This window comes from Lycorma delicatula, chromosome 2 (genome assembly GCF_047948215.1).
Source record: "Lycorma delicatula isolate Av1 chromosome 2, ASM4794821v1, whole genome shotgun sequence".
Classification (NCBI taxonomy): Eukaryota; Metazoa; Arthropoda; class Insecta; order Hemiptera; family Fulgoridae; genus Lycorma; species Lycorma delicatula.
Genome location: NC_134456.1, coordinates 12,293,872 through 12,314,772, shown reverse-complemented (window position 1 = coordinate 12,314,772; position 20,901 = coordinate 12,293,872). Strand labels below are relative to the sequence as shown.

General features: G+C 33.5%; 1 protein-coding gene across 5 annotated transcripts in view; it reads right to left on the bottom strand.

Moving 5' to 3' along the window:
- rdgC (retinal degeneration C) overlaps nucleotides 1-20,901 on the bottom strand; it is a 968,675-nt gene that overhangs the window by 50,169 nt on the left and 897,605 nt on the right. For 4 of the 5 annotated variants that reach the window (XM_075358271.1, XM_075358272.1, XM_075358270.1 and 1 more), the window contains one exon: nucleotides 16,537-16,621. In XM_075358271.1, coding sequence (XP_075214386.1) covers nucleotides 16,537-16,621 — 85 coding nt within the window. Of the gene's footprint in view, nucleotides 1-16,297; nucleotides 16,428-16,536; nucleotides 16,622-20,901 lie in introns of those variants that run through there. The other variant, XM_075358273.1, reaches the window with a different exon arrangement.

Here is a 20,901-nt window from a genome sequence, read left to right as displayed (position 1 = left end):
TCGGATAAAGTACACAGCTTTTAACTAAAAAGTTTGATGTAGCGCACCCAATATTAGCAGAGGCATATTATGATATAATTTAACGTCCAGAGAATATACCTGAATGATTAACAGAGGGGATAACATTCCTTTTGCCTAAAAGCAATAATACGAAAAACCCAGCTCAATATAGACCTATAACATGCCTTCAGACAACATATAAATTATTGACAGTAATTATTGCCAACAAAATATACAAGCACCGGGAAACCAACAAAGTCCTCCATTTGGAGCAGAAGGGATGTGCAAAATCCGCGAGTGGGAGCAAAGAACAAATAATCATAGATACGGTAACCACGCAACAAGCCCGATACACTAAAAGAAATTCTATGGATGGCCTATATAGACTATAAAAAGGCATTCGATAGTGTGCCGCACTCATGACTAACGAAGATCTTAGAAACTTATCAAGTGTTGAAAAGACGATTAGATTCTTTAGGCATGCAATGGGTGCTTGGGGCACGATACTAATTGCAAACAGTGGAACAAGAAAAATACAAACAGGACCCATAAATGTAAGTAGAGGAATATTTCAAGGGAACGCCCTAAGCCCGCTCTTGTTCTGTATGGCTATCAACCGCTCTCAAGCATGTTAAAGGAGGCACGATACAGTTACAATATAAAATCGCGAGCAGGAGATTAGAAACTGGCACACCTATTCTATACGAACGATTTAAAGATTTATGGAGGGACTGAATATCAGCTGCAGCAACTGCTCAAACTTGTCGAAATGTTCAACGAAGACATTAAAATGGAGTTAGGAATAAGTAAATCCAAGATAAACGCCATTGTGAAGGAAAGTTCCACCAGGCGCAGAATTACGACCTGCAGGCCCAGGGTAGCATAGAAGCAATGAAAGAAGAGGACATGTATAAGTACCAAGGATGCGATCAAATGACAAAAATTGGAGCACAAAGTCATTAAGAAAACACTTAAGAAAACGTATGAAAAGGGATTAAAATTAATTAAAGGAGGAAATAAAATGAAGACTTCATTTTGGCAACACATATGCAGTGCCAGTACTCGCGCATGGGTTAGGTATAATAAAATACAGTGAAGCAAAGTTAGACGAGTTGAACAGACTCACTAGAAAAATATTCTACCAAGAAAGGTCCCACCACATCCACTCGTCAAAAGAAAGATTCACGCTCCCGAGAAAGGAAGGTGGAAGAGGAGTACTCGGTATTAAAAATCTATGCTACGGCCTGAACGAAAACTTAAGGGATTACTTCCATGGTAGGCAACGTCCCTTCTATCAAGCCATTATAGCGGCAGACCAAAATTATACGTCATTAAACTTAGCCAACAGGACTGACAATGTAGAACACAAGAAAAAGAGCAATGCAGATAAAATTCTAGATTGGGGAAGAAAAGAGATGCACGGGAGATATAGTCAGACCAGGAAGAAGTCGACAAAGTAGCTTCAAATAATTGGCTTGTGCGAGGAAAGTTACATTCCGAGTCGAAGGGGTTTATATGTAGCAGACAGGATCAAGTAGTATCAACAAGAAATTTTAAGAGATTTATTCTTAAAGAAAATATCAACAACAAATGTTGGCTGTGTATGCAAAACAATGAAACAATAGACCAAATAATCACTGGCTGTCCGATTCTAGGTCCGACGGACTACACCAGGAGGCACAACAATGTGGCAAAAATTGTACACATAGAACTCTGCAGTAAACACTATGTTAGAGTTTCCAAAAGAGCCTTGCTATACTTATGAGCAAGCCTCCTTTTTTTGAGAACAACAACGCAAAAATTTTCTGGGACCAGGGAATTGTAACAGCAAAACCCATCAACTGTAATAGGCCAGATATAGTAGTAGTTGATGAAATGGAAAAAGTAACTTACCTAATAGACGTAGCCATCTCATCAAGTAACAACGTCAACACAATGAGAAGCTGCAGAAATATACAGATCTTGCTTTTGAAATTAAAGAAATGTGGAATCAAAAAGAAGTCTATATAATCCCAATAATTATATCTTCGGAGGGAATAATACCATCTGCTTTGTACAACAGTCTTGAAAAACTGAAGATCCAGTGGAAGTCCCACGCGCTTATGCAAGTGATAATTGACACCTGCCATGTTGCCCAGAAGCACTTACAACAATAGCAAGCCTAATTTCGTTGGTATAAATTATATAGGTATAGGAATGTCAACGGTAAAAGTAAAACTGTGAAAGTGTGGGATAATAATAATAATAATAATAATACCCTGAGGTACGTAATCCCCACGTCCGGACACAACATCTATGTTCCACGTTCAGGGCGGTAACAGCTGTACTTAAGTACAATACTTATAACTGGCCAATGGGGCTCCGAGTAAATTCCTCGGATATATTACTCGTTTTGACCTGTCTCCACCTTCAGGTCCTCACATGGATTGGATATTTTGGTTACCTGCAGGATACGAACAATTTAATGATTAGGAAGTGGACACATACCAAACTTAGAGCTGGCGATGTGGCGGCCAGGGTCAATGTTATTGCAGGTGTAACGAAGAACCTTCCGTTGCCCACATGCCCCCTGCGATGGCAAGCATGTAGCAATGGTGCCCATGTATGTCGGTGCATGGGAGCTCTGAAAGCTTCGGTGAGTAGGAGCCTGGAGTCAGTGCAGAGACTGCGCATCCGCTCTCTGCCAGGACATATGCCGGTTCCACCGGAGTACCGGATCGGACCTCTAAGGTTAGTAGCCCTGGAGTGGGGGTGTACCCCGGCGGCTAGCTTTGCTACAGAAGGGATAAACGTTCATGAATATTGAACAAACAAACGTGGCAGAGGGTGCACGTAAACACCCTCGTTTAGAAATCTCCGATTCGCCACAAGCGAAGAGGAAAAAGTAAGGAATCTGATAAGATAAAGAAAGATGCTGATAGAATCAGTAAAGACTTAAAGAAAAGTTTATTTGGCTATAGCGTACCTAAGCCAAGATTTTTAATTATTACAAAGGAGAATGGAAGCTTTCAAAAAGTTAGTCCATTCTTAATCGCAAGAGAAATTACTAATTGTGCTGCTGGTCCTCTCAAAGAAATTCGTAAAACTTTTAATGGATTGCATGTCGAAACCATCAACGACATGCAAAGCCAGAAAGTTCAGGCGTTGAAGAAGATCGGTGAATTTGCGGTTTCTGTCCAACCGCATAGCACACTTAACTCATCCAGAGGATTTGTTGTTTGTCGCGGTCTTCTTAATTGTACAGAAGCAGAAATTTTACAAGAAATGTCGAGTCAGGGAGTGACTCAATGTCGCAGACTTACTATGAGAAGAAATGGTGAGATTTTTCCTTCGGCCTCGCATGTTTTGACATTTAATAGGCCGAATCTTCCTGAAAAGGTACGAGCTGGCATCCATCGGCTTGATGTACGAGCTTTCATTCCGCAGCTGATGAGATGTTTTAAGTGTCAACGATTCGGACACACAGCAGCAAGATGTGAAGCGCAGGAAATATGTATATGTAGAGAGAAAACACATGAGGGGGACCCGTGTAAAGACCCTCCAACCTGCGTTAACTGTAAAGGGCATCACAATTGTCGTTCAAGAAACTGCCCTACATACAAATTAGAAACAGCGATTCAGGAAGTTAAAACGCTTCAGGAGGTCAGTTATCCTGAAGCGAAGAAAATTGTTAATCAGCGTACACCACGACCATCGACTTCTTACACAGAAGCAACGGCTGCCCCTTCCACATCTAAAATTAATGTGGAGCAGTTGCTTAACACGATGGCACCAAGTCTTGCGACAATGATTGAAAGAATCATTGATTCAAAGATTGAGTCGACTCATCACAGAAAACAAAGTAAAGATGAGAAGGCTCATCGCCGGACTGACGCCGTTGACATGATAGACGCACCAGCGCCGTTTAAAAAACCAACTAAATCTGTGATTGTAAAGTCACCAACTTGCGTAAAAATTAAAAATCTTGATTTATCTGACGGAGAGAAACAGATCACTCCGTCATGTAGTCACAAACCAAAAGAAATTGTGACAAGAAAACCTGAATCTGCGGAAATGGAGGTGCAAGTTATTATAGAAAAAGAACCAGACGCAGATGAAATAAAAACTGCAACAATGGAGCCTCCAAAAGCTCAAAGAAAACCTTCAGCGAGAGCATCTATTTTAGCTGGACCCAGCACTGCAGTAGAGGTAGAATCCAGTTCATCAACCGTTGAAAGTGCATCGCTTGCTAGTTTAGATTCAATAGCAACGATGCTAACTGCACCAACGATTTTTTTGTCTCCTGATGTCAGCCGCAGAACGTCACTGGCATCGGAAAGAGAGGAAGACGATGCCATGTCTCAGGCCTCAGATACGCTGTCATCAGAGGTTGAGGCCGTTAGAAGAATGGAGAAACGGTACAAGAAAGGATGGCCTAAAGGAAAGCCTAGGAAGTAATTTTCTGGATTCGAAGTTATAGAAGAATGTAAATTTTGAATTTTTTTGTTTCATGAATGTGAATCACTGAACCTTTTTTTTTTTTTGAAGTTTAATGGGGCTAATGACCAAAGTAGTCGATGCCCTAAAAACCTCAAAAAAATAAAAAAATAATAATAATAATAGTAGATAAATTAAGGTAGAGTATTCGCTATGAGATGTAAAAATTATATTTTTTAGATTGTATGTCACGAACCATTTCATTAAAAAAAAACTGACTCTATACAAAAACATATTCTTCATTATCCTTAACAGTTTAATTTATTTCAAAAAAACCTTTACGAAAAGTATAAAAAAAATTTGTTATTTTCTGTAGTAGAACAATTTCAACATATCTTAAATTCGTAAATATATTATAAAAATAAAAAAATAATAATACGTTTTTATTATTGCGTGAATGCAGTTATGTACGTAACTAAACAGATATGTCCATCATCTTTATTATAAATTATTTTTCTTTCACAGCTACTTATCCCCGTTATAGGAAGAGATTATGTACGTAACGTAAAAATAATTTTTTTGATAAAACATATAGATAATGTACTCAAAATCTTTTACTTTTTCTACGGCTAAAATAGACTTAAATTTAATACTGCCATACTGCAACTGGCCATCGATATACAACTTTCTTTTTATGCATACATAAATATTAATTTTTAACATTTTCTACTTTTAACTTAAATCTATTAGGATCTTAACTTAAATCTATTTTAACTTATATATAGGTTTTAATTCTATATAAGTAACTTTATTTTTCTTAAACCTGCATTATAAAGTAATTAATCTAAAAACATTTAGTAAAAGCAACAAACAGAAAGAAAATAGAGGAAGGTGTCTTTTTTACTAATTCGGAATGCAAAGGTGGCGGGGTTTCACAAATTCTCCCTTCGAATCGCAGAACCTGGACAGTGTCCCTTGCTGCTGTATGATTTTATAATTTGGCGTGTTTAAGGGTTTATTTTTAATGACGGGTCTAAGTTTTAACTTTTATATTATTTTATATTTTAAGGACGGATTTATTAGCATTCCAATCCGTTTGTACCAGCTTATTAATTCACATTAATCCAATATTATTCCTTGATAAAGTAATAATTTAGTTTAACTGTAATAGTCTGCTTAAAAAAAATAAAATAAAATTTAGTTTATATTTACTTAATTTTTTAAATTGAAATTTAAATATTTTCTTCTTATAATTTATAATATCAAACGTGAGTATACAATAAACAAAGGAGGCTAAGTAAAGTTTTAGTTCTTATGTATTTTGTTTTCATTCCTTACTCCTTTCAATAACATGAAGCACACATTTTTTTAACTGCTCTTTGATTACTTCAACTTTTAACTTTAAAATGAAAATGCAAAGAACAAAAGGTTAAAGTTCAAATTAATTTTTATTATTTATTTGCCTACTTACTTTGTACCTACGTAATTTCCTTTTTTCTTTTAATCTTTTTTATTCCTTTGAAGAATAAAAAAATATATAAAAATGAAAATTCATTTAAGTTTTCAATTAAATATATTTTGAAAAGAATACTTTCAATATAGTAAAATGTGAAACAGGTTTTATGCTTTTCAAGGTAATTAATTTCCTATTTTCCTTTATCATAAAAAAAACCTTGAATTTTAATTTTTTTTTAAATATTCATTAAATTTATTTTCTGTAAATTTGCAATTTTTATATCGTTTTACACTAAACATATTCAATAATATATCTTTTAAGAAATAGAATTTTGTTTGAGTATTTTCTTTGTCCAATACATCTTGCCTAAGCCTTTTTTTTATTTTACACTTACAGTTTGTATATTTATACAGGCCAGTACTGGCGGGATTATTTAAGTACAGATTATCAGGAATTTTCATTATTCGTTATCCTCTCCTTTTAACAGTAATCAGTAATATAATTACTGATTTTTGTACAATTATAAATATTTTTATCATTTCAAATGAAACACTGTTATTTCGATATTCCTACAATGGATGTTCTAATTAGATGTACGAGGGATTTAATTGAAAATGAATAAAAATCAGATTTTTATACGGACTGTTCCAGGACGTATTCGCCGAACTTCAGGAATTGATTCAGGACATAAAAATGAGAAAAATGTTCATGTCAACATCGGTTCTATTTTGCTTTGTTTTCCTTACGGACGCCATTTTGTGATTTTCAAGAAAAATATTATTTCTCAGTAACGGGTAAACCTACTTAATTGAATTTGGCAAATCTAAGACGAGTATCTTGTTATACAAAATAAAAACGTCACCTTCAAAATTTCAAAATGGCGGCCATCTTAATTTTTTAATCCTCAATATCTTTGTAATTATTTGTTTTATCAAATTATTTATTACTAATCACAAAATTTACAAAGCATTTTATTTTGAAGAAAATAAAATCTCATTTGTAAAAATCCGTTAACAAATAATCAAGCAGACAATTAACTTTTTTTTATTTGTTTTTTTTTTTACCTCCCCCGGGACTACAGTTAGATATTGCTTCAGTGGATGAGATGAATGATTTGTAGTATGTGAAAATGTCATACCTGATCGGGATTCGAACCTGGGCCCTCCGGATGAAAGACCGAACCGCTACCATTCGCGCTACGGAGGCCGGCAAACAATTAACCGACAGTACGGTTTCGTTCGTAATGCAACCTAATAATTTTGATTAATTTACTATTATTATTTGTTGTTAGTAATTTTTATTACATTTAGTGGAGTAAATAAAAACAGACATGCAATGACGTAAAACAGAAAGGTTCAGTGACGAAAAACGCGTTTTTAGATCTGAAGTACAATAACTTTGTTAAATGACGTTCTAAAGTTGTAAATATTATTATCGAATCTTATAGAGAATTTAATTCTGAGAAAACTGATACAATAAATTCTATGAAAGACGAGAAAGGAATTGACTTTTATTTTTAACAGCTAAACAGGATAAAACTTAACAGAAAAAAGTTGTGCATTTGTATTAATTAAAAATAGCTGTTTTAGTCCAATTAGACCTTTTAAAAATTTAAATGCTTTTATTTTCTTTAAAAAATTATACTCGGTGTCGTTTATATTGTATTAATTGATAATATATTAGAAAGTTCCACCATTGACTAGAATAAACTTTTTCTACTCTTTTCCTTACACTTTATGTCACCAGCCTAATGATATCTTTGCGTTCTTCTATAAAGGCAGCAGGATTGAGAACGCCAGCGATCAGTTCATCACGTATATATAATTTTTGCTTGTATACCTCACATTTCATCCATCCGTATAAACAATAATCTAAGGGAAAAAGATACGGTGATCTAGACGGCTAATTTTCCGGCCCTCTACGTCCAACCCATTTACGAGTAAATTTTCGAGCTAAGAATTGTCCACTTCATTGGCGAATTGTGTTTGTGATCCATCAAGTTTATAGTACGTTTCATTTCGTTTAGCCAATGAGAAATTTTCAAACATTGCAAAAAATTTATTTTTTAAAATTCCAGATAATTTTTCCTAGCGACTCGTTCTAGTATGAAAGGACCTATTAATGGGTTCTATATCATGCCACATTAAACATTCAACGAAAATCTTAGCTAAGAATTTGATTCAACTACATTATATTGGTTTTCTTCAGACCACCGATGTGAATTCGAGGACTATTTTATGCCATTACGGGTAAAGGTATCTTCGTGCGAAAATAGTATGAACGAAATTAATTGGTAATTATTATTAACCCATTGAAAAAATTGCTCTAATCTGCATTAGAGGTGTGGCATGATAATAAACGACCAAGTCCCGGCTGCCTTGGTAGGATTTTGTTCGCACCGATGTAGTTTGAGGTGATAGCACCCCTCGAAGCTCAGTTTATGTTTGATGTGTGGCGGGGAGGAAAATAGTTACTTAAAAGAAAAAAAAAACGGTGAAATAATACATTGTTTATTTTAACATTTTTACTTAAAAGAATAATAATAAAATTAAAGATATTTATGTAACCTAGATTTTATTATACAGGTTATAAATAATCTCCAAAAACTATAAATTTAAAATGAAATAATAGTATCAATAAATAACTATAAAATAAAAGTAAAACATAATTTTCTAATCAATACTAACTGAAATACAAATAATTTATAAAATATATCTATTATAAATCAATCCTCTTTCAAAGGTAATGAATGTTCACGTAAATTACAAATTCCACAAAAAAAACTGGTACAGTGTAACTACGAACGAAGTGCACAGTAACAAAATATAATTGTTTCTAATGCGCTAACATAAGACACTTTTTTTTCCACTCTACTCCCCTGGGTTGGTCCGACTGGTTGGTATTGCGCCACCCAGGACCCTTGGAGCCACTGTCCCCTTGGAGTTTGGCGCCAGGCAACCGTTGGAGTCCTCAGTGGATCATCGAGAACGACACACCTCAGCGTGCCGTCTCTCACCACTGAGGCTGTCCACCCTACCCTATTCTACACTAGTAACCTAGTCGCCTTTCATCTATATCCTTCTCTGTTAATACTGCTACTATAAATTCCGTAACCTCCTTCCAGTTTATTTCGCTCCTCAACATGTGCTCTAGGACCTCTGCTGGGCTCATACCTATTATGCCACAGTTCCTCCTTTCAATTGCCCACCTCTCGCAGCAGAAAAATGTGTGTTCTGCATTGTCAATTCTCTCACAGTACATACATTCTGGACCTGGCCTTCTTCCAACACGATGGAGGTACTCATTGAAATTGCCATGACCTGTAAAAAACTGCGTGATATGATAATTTAACTCACCTTGTTTCCTGTCTAACCATAGTGCCAGATCTGGAATCAGCTCCTTCGTGCGTCTGGCTGGTCCATCCTCCTGCCATCTATGTCTAAGTCTATCTTTTCCTTCATTTGCTTCGAGGCCTTGCGTCCTCTCGACTCTATTTAGGGTCATTAAGTCTATTGGTGGCACCCCAGACAACACGCACATCGCCTCATAGGAGACCGTCCTGTAAGCTGATACAACCCCCAGCAACAGCTTCCTATGAGTACTAACCAGTCTGTTCAAATTTCTTTTAACCCTGAATGAGTGCCACCACACTGGTACTGCATATAACATCATGGATGTCACTGTGGACGCTATCGCCCTTCGCTTAGAGGGTCTTGAAGCTCTCTGCGAAGACATTATTATATTCAAATTCTTAGTCATCTGTTCACCTTTGGCACATATGTCTATTATATGCTGGGTGAACCGGCAATTCTTCTCATAAGTCACACCCAGGTATTTAATCTTTTCGGCCTCTGTTATTTGTTGGTTTCCAATTTGGATGGCCGGACGGTCTTCCCTGTGAACATAATATATTTACATTTCTCTATTGCCAGCTGGAGTCCCCTCTCTTTCAACCAATTATCTATCGTCCGTAACGTGTTGTTAGCACTCTCTTGTACATCGACAGTTGTTTTACCCTTGATGAGTATCGCCAGGTCATCGGCATAGGCAATTACTTGTACCCCATCCTGATAGTCTAGTCTTAATATCCCATCGGAGGCCAGTATCCAGAGTAAGGGTCCCAGTACAGAGCCCTGTGGCACACCGCCATAAATATTGAAACGTAGGCACTCACTCTGCGTGTCCAGCAAGCATTCTCTATTTGAGAGGTATTCCCCTATCTGCCTTCTTCAATAAGGACTGATACCTTTTTCCACTAATGCCCTATTTATTGATTCCCACTTGATAGAACCGAATGCATACATAAGATACCTAGTTGACAGTAATGCAAACCCTTAACAATAGATACAAAAACCGCTGTACTACCACGCGTTTGTGCGTAGTCACCAAGTTGTATGTATACATAGACCACGCGCTTGAAAGTGCTCAGCAATGAATGCGTTTATAATTTATTTCATTGCAAATAATTAAGTATGAAATATTGTATGTGAAACAGTAATTGACGTTTTATTTGCCTAATTGCAGGAAAGGGGTATTAAAAAAAACAAACTAAGATTCTTCGAAATTTATTTTTGTAGAATAGAGTTCTGATACTCGTACATTATAAAAAAGTCTAATTTATCATAATGTTCTTCTCTTTGACCGGTTTTTTTCATTGTATCGCTCTGAGGTACTCGGTTTTCTGTTTTCCTTTTTATAATGTTTTATTTTCCATCAGTTTTTGAACTTTTTTTTATGTGTGATTATTCTCCGATCTGTACCATAAAGACTATAAAAATTAGAAAGAAATCTCTTTCGTTCTTTCTTACTTGCTGTTTCTTGTTTACGTCGCTTGCAGTGATGCTGACTGAGTATTAATGGTTATTTATATGTTAACGGATGTTTGTAAATTGTAAGAGTCGGAATGAGTTTCTATAGTAGTGTTGAAAGATATTATAAATGTTCATTTAGATTGTTGTTTGAAAGATTATTGGGCTATGTACTGAAATTAGTCATTAATTATATCAATAACATCTTGTTATACTGTGTAACTGTTTAGTAAACTGAAATTTTGCTTGTAAATTTATAGACCTTTTTTAATACTAGTACACTATTCAGTATTTGCGTTTCATTTTTTTTTTTAGTGGTTATTTTTGTCAGTACTTTGCATTGATTGTTGTTTTGATGTGTCAGCAAACCAGAATAGCGTATTTTTTAATGTTTTGGTAATTTCACTGTATTCCTTATTAGAAAATTACTATAATTTAATACTAAAATTATTTTTAATATTAAATTTGTTAATAGTAAAGTTTTTAATACTAAAATTGTTAAAATAATTGTAAATTAAATTCGATTGTTACGTTTTATTAACTGATATATTACTACAAAACCGTATGTATTCAATCAATTTTAAAAATAATCTGCTATGTTTGTTTATATGCAATCGACTATAATTATTTTCAGAGCAAGTAAACCTATCTTTATTAAATTTCTAGGAAATAAATGTAAAATTTAAATCTAAGTGGTAAACTCGTTTTCGTGAATTAGTTGATTTCGATGTCGAGAGTTTTACGGTTCAAATCCTAATGAAGGTAGTTGCTTTTATTCGGATGTGGGTACTAAATTGTGGGTACCGGTGTTCTTTGGTGGTTGGATTTCAATTAACCACATGTTTAAGGAATGATCGGCATGAATCTGTTCAAAACTGCACGAATACTCACGAATATTCACACAGATTTTGATGGGTCGCCTTAATTATTGATGCGATTACAAAAAAAGTTACAAAATTGATGTTAAAAACAAGGAAAAAAGAATGAAAAACGTCTTGGGTAACGTTAAATATCTAATATTTTGACATAAAAAATGAAATGAAATGAAAATAGGATTGTTGAAGTTCCCGATCTCGCACGGGTAATTACTGACTTTTCACGGTTAGAAACCAACTTCTTTATATGTCAGGAATTAAATAAAATTATTTTTGCCTACTTTTTATAATGAATAACTATTTTACATTTGGAAAAACCGTGTTAAATTTCAGGTTTATAGGTGTACCCTATAAAATATTATAGAATAAATAACGTCAGTGAGAGATTGTTTAAATTGATAAATCGGTTTGCACTTTTATCTTCCAACTATAATGAGTGAAACTCATTAGCTTACTCATTAAGGGAAATAAACTTTTCTTTTTTCGATTATCTACCTTTGCAGATCGCAGAATTCTCTTTCAATCCCGATTTAATCTGTTCTTTGGTGGGTTTTAATCAAAATAATATCTGTTTACTTTTTTCAAGTGATTTTATTTGAAATAATTACATAAAATTTCTTTTAATTACCTAGTTTAGAATTGGAAAATTAGTGAAAGGTAGGTAAGTAAAAGAACTTTCCCTTTATACTTTCTATATTGATTTAATTAAACAATTTTCTTTCCTCATGTAACTACATACATATATATATATATATATATATATATATAGAAGAATAGAGAGGAGGGTGGAAGAAATGTTAGGAGAAGACCAATTTGGTTTCAGGAAAAGTATAGGGACAAGGAAAGCAATTTTAGGCCTCAGATTAATAGTAGAAGGAAGATTAAAGAAAAACAAACCGACATACTTTGCGTTTATAGACCTAGAAAAGGCATTCGATAACGTAGACTGGAATAAAATGTTCAGCATTTAAAAAAAATTAGGGTTCAAATACAGAGATAGAAGAACAATTGCTAACATGTACAGGAACCAAACGGCAACAGTAATAATTGAAGAACATACGAAAGAGGCCGTAATAAGAAAGGGAGTCCGACAAGGATATTCCCTATCTTCGTTACTCTTTAATCTTTACATGGAACTATCAGTTAATGATGTTAAAGAACAATTTAGATTCGGAGTAACAGTACAAGGTGAAAAGATAAAGATGCTACGATTTGCCGATGATATAGTAATTCTAGCCGAGAGTAAAAAGGATTTAGAAGAAACAATGAACGGCATAGATGAAGTCCTACGCAAGAACTATCGCGTGAAAATAAACAAGAACAAAACAAAAGTAATGAAATGTAGTAAAAATAACAAAGATGGACCGCTGAATGTGAAAATAGGAGGAGAAAAGATTATGGAGGTAGAAGAATTTTGTTATTTGGGAAGTAGAATTACTAAAGATGGACGAAGCAGGAGCGATATAAAATGCCGAATAGCACAAGCTAAACGAGCCTTCAGCAAGAAATATAATTTGTTTACATCAAAAATTATTTTAAACGTCAGGAAAAGATTTTTTAAAGTGTATGTTTGGAGTGTCGCTTTATATGGAAGTGAAACTTGGACGATCGGAGTATCTGAGAAGAAAAGATTAGAAGCTTATGAAATGCGGTGCTATAGGAGAATGTTAAAAATCAGATGGGTGGATAAAGTGACAAATAAAGAGGTATTGCGGCAAATAGATGAAGAAAGAAGCATTTGGAAAAATATAGTTAAAGGAAGAGACAGAGTTATAGGCCGCCTACTAAGGCATCCTGGAATAGTAGCTTTAATATTAGAAGGGCAGGTAGAAGGAAAAAATTGTGTAGGCAGGCCACGTTTGGAATATGTAAAACAAATTGTTAGGGATGTAGGATGTAAAGGGTATACTGAAATGAAACGACTAGCACTAGATAGGGAATCTTGGAGTGCTGCATCAAACCAGTCAAATGACTGAAGACAAAAAAAAAATATATGTATATATATTAATATATTTTGTATATTTGATCTTTTAACAAAAGGAAAAATTATTTTGTTAAAAAGTCAAATATGAAATTATAAAGATTAAATATAAAACCTAGATTTTCTTTAAAAAAAATTACTTGTTTTCTAATACTACTATTTAATACAATAGACAGACTTAAATAAAACTGAATTATTTATTTTTTACATATTTTATTCTCTTTAGAGAAAAATAATAAATTAGTCAACACTTTAAAAGAAAAAAAAGCAAGTTTTTGTAAGATGTAATAAATAATTTTTTTGCTGGGGTAGATCTTAATATATCAGTAACAGTTTGTCAATAGATTTAAGTTGTTTTAAATGAAGTAATGAATTTTATTTTAAAATCGTTATTTGTCCACATTAATTCCTTATAAGTGGATTGTTTTATTAAGTGTTTACTTAATTATCTTTTATTCAATTGCTTATTTCTGATGAAATAAGCAATTATTAATTTAAGCTAATCGTAAAACGTATTATTAAATAGGTAAATTAATTATCTTAACCTCCAATCACCGTGAGGAAGTAGTAAAGTCCTACTGTTTGGGTTCGAATTCTCTTACGGGTGGTATTTTTCAAGTGATACAAAATTCATCTTTCGTAAATAATTATAATCGGGCGGTTAACATATCGCTGCTAAAATAATTTTAAAAAATGAACACAGAAGTAACGATTTATTTGTTTATATTAATACTCATATTTAAAAAACGTTTCATTTAAATAAATATTGTTTCAAAATCTTCTTAAACTCCTATTTGTATAATTCTGACTCTCCCTCGTAGCGGAAGATACCCGCTTTGTGACGATCCCGGTGGCTACATCAACCTCCAAGCCATGATGATCTTCACCGGAGGTCGTCTTTTAGATCCTTTAAACTTGATAACACAGTCATAGGTTTGGCGTCTGTCAGACACGACCACCTACAATAATTTGCAACTCTCAATTATCAAATTCACAGAAGCGCAATCCCCGCTCCTTTCGCTAACACCGAAGGTTTCACACAAAAACTCTTCCAGTATTTAAGTTCAATTGAACTATGCACTCAGATCATTACTAGATTGAGTCTTTAAACGCCAAAAATACTATCCTTATACCAGCAAAACAAGTATTGATCTAAACGACAATTTTGTCCTAAAATCTAATTTACTCATTCATTTACCTAAAAATCAAGAAACCGATTTACAAATTTAATAAGTCTGGATTGAAAACATACCCTATCTCTCTCCGATCTGGTACGCTTTCGAGAGCAAGGTCAATGTCTACGCACTCTCACATCGCAGCTCCATCATTATTTTTCACACATCCTTTTGTCATCCTAACAACGAATATCACAGCAAACTGGAGCTCGATACCAAAACGTCTATCTCGGCGAAGTAAGCAACCAGGCCGGCCCGCAGCCACCCGGGTTGCTACTCTATCTATACACTATAACAGTACCCCCCCACAACTTTCCCACGCAGGGCTAAGAATCTAAGGAAGCCAGTAACTAAGTTCCATTCCCTTTAGGTTTTCCAATTAACTTGCAGATCAAAACCAGAATTAATCCTTCCAAGCTCTCTAGCCGCTTTAGTACTTTTAGCTTCATGCCTATGACCAACATATAAAACATGGCACACATCAACAATGGCCCTTAACATTTTAACCCACAGCAATGCAGGTGATGCTCACTGCTAGAAATGAATTTTCATTATTACAAGTGATTCTGCTTTCCCACATAGCCTGTATAGAGAGCATCCTTACATTCAGAAAAACCATTAATGATTGGTGCCAATAAAGCTTTTTATTACTTATTGCAAATAATTACTGGTTCTGTTAGGTTTCGAAGCTTTATGGTTATAACTAATAATAATTACTAGTTTTTTAAACCTTTAATTTTCTGAGGCGGTTTCTAGTCTAATTTCTTCTAGAAATTTACTAAAGATTTCATTAATTTGCAATAATTAGATTTCCTATTTCGACTAGATTTTGTGTTTTCCTATTATTTCATAACATGTTTTAACTTAATCGGTTATTTAAAATATAACAATTTTATGATTATATTATTTGTTCTCAAAACTGCCCCTCCATGATTAATAAACAGTCTCCATTATAAATTATTAATATTTTACTAAAAAAATTTGTTTCATATTTTTAAAATACTTATTTATCTATGTAAATTTTTTTAAAGTTCATCGTTAACTCTTAAACGCAACTTAGTTAAGAGAGGATACTTCTAAGTCCTTTTATCGAATTTTCATTGAAAGTTCTTTTTAAAATTTTATTCATATCAGTTTTTCTCCAAAATAAAAAAAACCATTAACGCATAAATCATGGATAAACAAAAAGTAAACAAAAAAAATCAAAATCAAAACCAAAAAAAATCATGGATAAACAAAAACTAGTCTTATCAAAACGGTTAGCCTCCTTATATATTTCAGAGAAATATTTTTTACTAAGAAAATATCTTCAGTAAAGAAATAGAAAATTCGCTTCTTCCAAAAAGAATATAATCATCTGTTGTTTTTCTCGTTCATTAAAAATTACAACATTTCCCGTAAAATTTGATGCAAATTTTTACGTGCTTAAATGAATCATAATTAAATAAAGAAATAAATTTTAAGCTAGTAGATCCAAAAGGACTATTTTTCAGGAATGGTGGAAAGAAAATATAAATATTTTGACAAAATAAATTTTAATCTTATCAGAATTAACGTAAATTAGTCGATCCGTATTAATAGAAGTTGATTTGCTTCCTGTAGATTTCGTTAATTCGGTTTGACCGTTCTTTTTTTCGATGCGATGTTAAATGTATACATTATTAAGTTAATTTATTTGCTCCGATGTTGCGCAAAAAGAAAACAGTAGTATAAATGCTAAAATCAGAGAAATATGTGACATTTAGAAAAGTAATTTCGATTTTCAATGTACTATCTAAATAAAATATAAAAACATTAGGCTATTATAATGAAATTATCACTTTACCTGAATTATCTTTATCGATTATTCTAAATATCGCTTCAAGACTGGATTTATTTCGGTACAGCGTTTCCACTACCGTTGTGTCACTCTGAAACATTAAATAAATCATACTTATTTTTTATTTTTTTCACCTGAAATAAAGCTATTTTTACAACTGATCCTGTAATCTATCTTCGAAGTAAAGATATAAAGTAAAACTGAAAAGTAAGTATAAGTTGAAAAACTATTAAAAACTAAATTGAGACGTCAATTTTCATTATACGAGGGCTATTCACAAAGTAAGGAACGTTTCCACCTGACGCCGCCAGGCACACGCCAATCGCGTATATATTGGCCTGCTCGTGCTCGGCACCTCAGTCAGCGTCCAGCCGTGGCAACGAGAAATCTCCGCACTACCCGTTTTTTTTATATACAAATTTGAAATATATGCTGCAATCGAAAATCCCGCCAGTTGTGAGGTGCGGTCTGCGATTCGTTTTTTGTCGGCAAAAAACTTAAAACCAATAGAAATTCATCGGGAACTGTGTGAAGTGTACGGGAACAACGTATTGAGTGAAAGTTCTGTCAGGAAGTGGTGCATTCAGTTTAAAAATGGCCGAACAAACGTTCACGATAAAGAGAAGAGTGGACGTCCGAACATTGTGACTGACGATCTGGTCTCCAAAGTTGACGAAAAGATTCGTGAAAACCGCCGTTTCACAATAATTGAGCTTTCTCTATGTTTCCCACAAGTTTCACGGACTTTATTGTTTCAAATTGTTTCACAGAAGCTAGGCTACCACAAATTTTGTGCAAGATGGGTGCGTCACTGAGTGGTTGAGATCACAGGCGGCAGAATTCTATGACACAGGAATTTCAAAGCTTGTCCACCGCTATGATAAGTGCCTGAATTTGTATGGTGATTATGTTGAAAAGTAGTATTTCAGTCCCTCTTCCACATGTATATAATAAAAAGTTTTTCTTGTACTTGGTTTTTTAAAATTCCAAAACGTTTCTAACTTTCTGAATAGCCCTCGTATGTACGAGTAGAAGTCCTTTCTTTTTCCTGTTTAGCCTCCGGTAACTACCGTTTAGATAATTCTTCAGAGGATGAATGAGGATGATATGTATGAGTGTAAATGAAGTGTAGTCTTGTACATTCTCAGTTTGACCGTTCCTGAAATATGTGGTTAATTGAAACCAACCACCAAAGAACACCGATATCCACGATCTAGTATTCAAATCCGTGTAAAAATAACTGGCTTTACTAGGACTTGAACGCTGTAACTCTCGACCTCCAAATCAGCTGATTTGGGAAGACGCGTTAACCACTAGACCAACTCGGTGGGTTCGTATGTACGAGTATATATGCATCATACATTACGATGTATATATATATAGCACATCAAGTACGATTCGTACTTGAAAGAACTAAAAAATACCTTGACTTTCATAATATGAAAAAGCAAACGGAAATCATCATTAACATCCAGGCTCCGTAGAGGAAGACACCCTTCACATGACGGTTTCGGTCGCCACGCCAATCCCTCCGTATCTAACCCTTATCGGCTTTACCGGAGGTCATCTTCAATACCTCGGCAATAACATCTTTCAGTCCAGCCTCAGTCAGAATGCCACCGATGCAAATAGCACAAATGACATTCCTATTGGTGTACTACTAAGTATCATGAACTCATAAACTAAACACATCATTCCTAATCTTAAATAGATTGAATGGACTACACGGTAATGAAGGAACTGAACTACCTATCGGAAGGCATAAGTGACTTCGGCACACAACACGAAACAAAACAAAAAGTATAAAACAAGAACTAATAATAATACTAAAACACAATAACAGCAACATACACTAAACACAAAACAAAATCAACAGCAGATATAAATAATACTAGCGGACTCGACAGACGTTGTCCTGACGCGGCATTATTCTCTAATAAATGCACAACACATAAACATAAGTAACTTAATTAGGTTAAAATTAGGAGGAATGTGTTCGAAATTTCATTAAAATGACTATTAGTATGTTATTATCAGTTTGTGATTGTTGTATTATTGTAATGGGTTTATTGATTAATTATATGTAGTATGGTTAATATTTAGTTTCACTAAATATTGAGATATCTGACGAAGATCGAAACGTCGTAAAATTAATAATTAGTGTAATTATCAAATTTTGGTACTTATGTATTAACGCCACCGCAGCTACAGCTTTCTTTAAAAACAAATTAGTCAATCGGATTTCGGTGGAAAATGGGCCGATGTAGAGTTTAACATAGATTCAAAACAGTCTCTTTATTAATTTTAATAATGGTTATTTATTTTATAAATATAATTTAACCAAACTTAACCTACGCTCGCTAACCTTGACTAATTAACAGAAGTGTTTTGATTATTTAAATAATAAATAATTGCAATAATTACTGAATTTATTAAATAAATACTCAAAAAATTACTGTATTAATTAGTCAATGTTAGCGAGCGTAGGTTAAGTTTGGTTAAATTTAAAAAATAAATAAATATAAATAACCATTTATTAAAATTAATAAAGAGACTGTTCATTTTCCACCGAAATCCGATTGACTACTTAGTTTTTAAATAAAGCTGTAGCTGCGGTGGCATTAATACGTAAGTGCCTAAATTTTCATCCACATTACTTCTAATTTTCACTTAACATCATTCTAAAAAAGTACCTCCTACTTATTTTTTTTTTATTTAATAATTTTGATGTTCCATAACCATGTAACAGCTTAATTAATCAATTAGTAAAACAATAAAAAGCACTGTAAAAAAGCAACGTAGTTAAGTTTTAGTAAAAATTTTTATCATTTTTCTCATTCTTTATTTTAACTCTTCTAACTTCTGTTTTACCAAATTTTAGATAATTGTAAATTAAAAATAATTTTAGAAAACCTTTTATAAAATTAATCAGCTACAAAAATTATAACTTCAATTGTTTAAATATACTTTAAACTATAATTATTATAAGTAACTTATATTTTAATTTTATAAATGTTATAATTTATTTTACAAACTTAAATATTTATTTTCAAAGAGCCGTTCAATACTTCATAAGTTGCATAGAATTAAATGAGAACTGACAATTTAAATTTGTAGGTTAAGTTGATTGTTATTGAATGCACGTGTATACATCACTAAAATTCATGAAAAATCATGTAAAATACTCACGTCAATATTGCACCTTACAAATTTGCACAATTAAATTTTTTAATTAAACTTTAAAACGTTATTTCAATAAATAATAATATAATATAATATTCTCAATAAGCGCGCAAATTTAGCAGACTCGGCAATGCTTCGCTATTTCTAGATCTGAGTATACATACAGATTAAATGACAACAATTGAAAGTTTCATAAAACCTTAAAAAACTGAAAATTAGCAACTTAACAAAATTTAACCTTTCACTTTATAAAAGTCAGAATGTAAATAAATCCAAATGACAAAACAACAGCACTATCTATCGGATTTAATTCATACTACTCTCTAAACACAGTAGTCCGTTAAAAATACGAATTTTAATGTATGAACAACACTAAGCTACGACGCAAGTAACTGATATGCGAAAAAGCAACAAAATAAAAAAAATTCCTAGAATCCGATCGCAGCACCAACTAGCGGGTTTGACTGATAAGCCAAAAATTAAAAAAAAACTTCTAAAACGCGATCGCAGCGCTGCTTACCGGACCCAACTGTGAACCTTAACCATCCCAAGATCAACAACACATAAACAAATTTAAAAAAACATTTTCATTTCAATACTGCAGCTTACAAATTTGCACAGTGTATATTTTTTAATTACACTTTAAAACGTTATTTTAATAAATCATAATATAATATAATATTTCTCAATACGAGTACAATTCTAAACGCGATCGCAGTGCTGCCTACTGGATCCAATTGTGAACCTTACCATCTCAAGATCAACAACTGCTTATAAATAAAAAATGAATTAAAAAAACATTTTCCAGTGGACCAAATTGTGAATCTAAACAATTCTCGAATCCCCTTGAACACACACAAAAATTTCATCAAAATCGGTCCAGCCGTTTAGGAGGAGTTCAGTGGCATACACACGCACACAAGAAATATATATATAAAGATAATACAACAACAAAGTAAAGCGGGAAAACCTAAGCAGAGCCCTAATCCCCCTCAACAAGATAGCCTTTCCTTTGCAAGGTAAGTTATAAAATTTCCCACAATCGCCCCGATTCCTCCAATTAACACGGAGATCTAACGCCGACCCGATGATATCGTGCCGATAAATAGTCTCCGTGGGCATCAACTCGTATTTCGCATTTTGATAAAATGTATGGTCAATCGTCATCTAGTTGTTCAAATTGCGGAT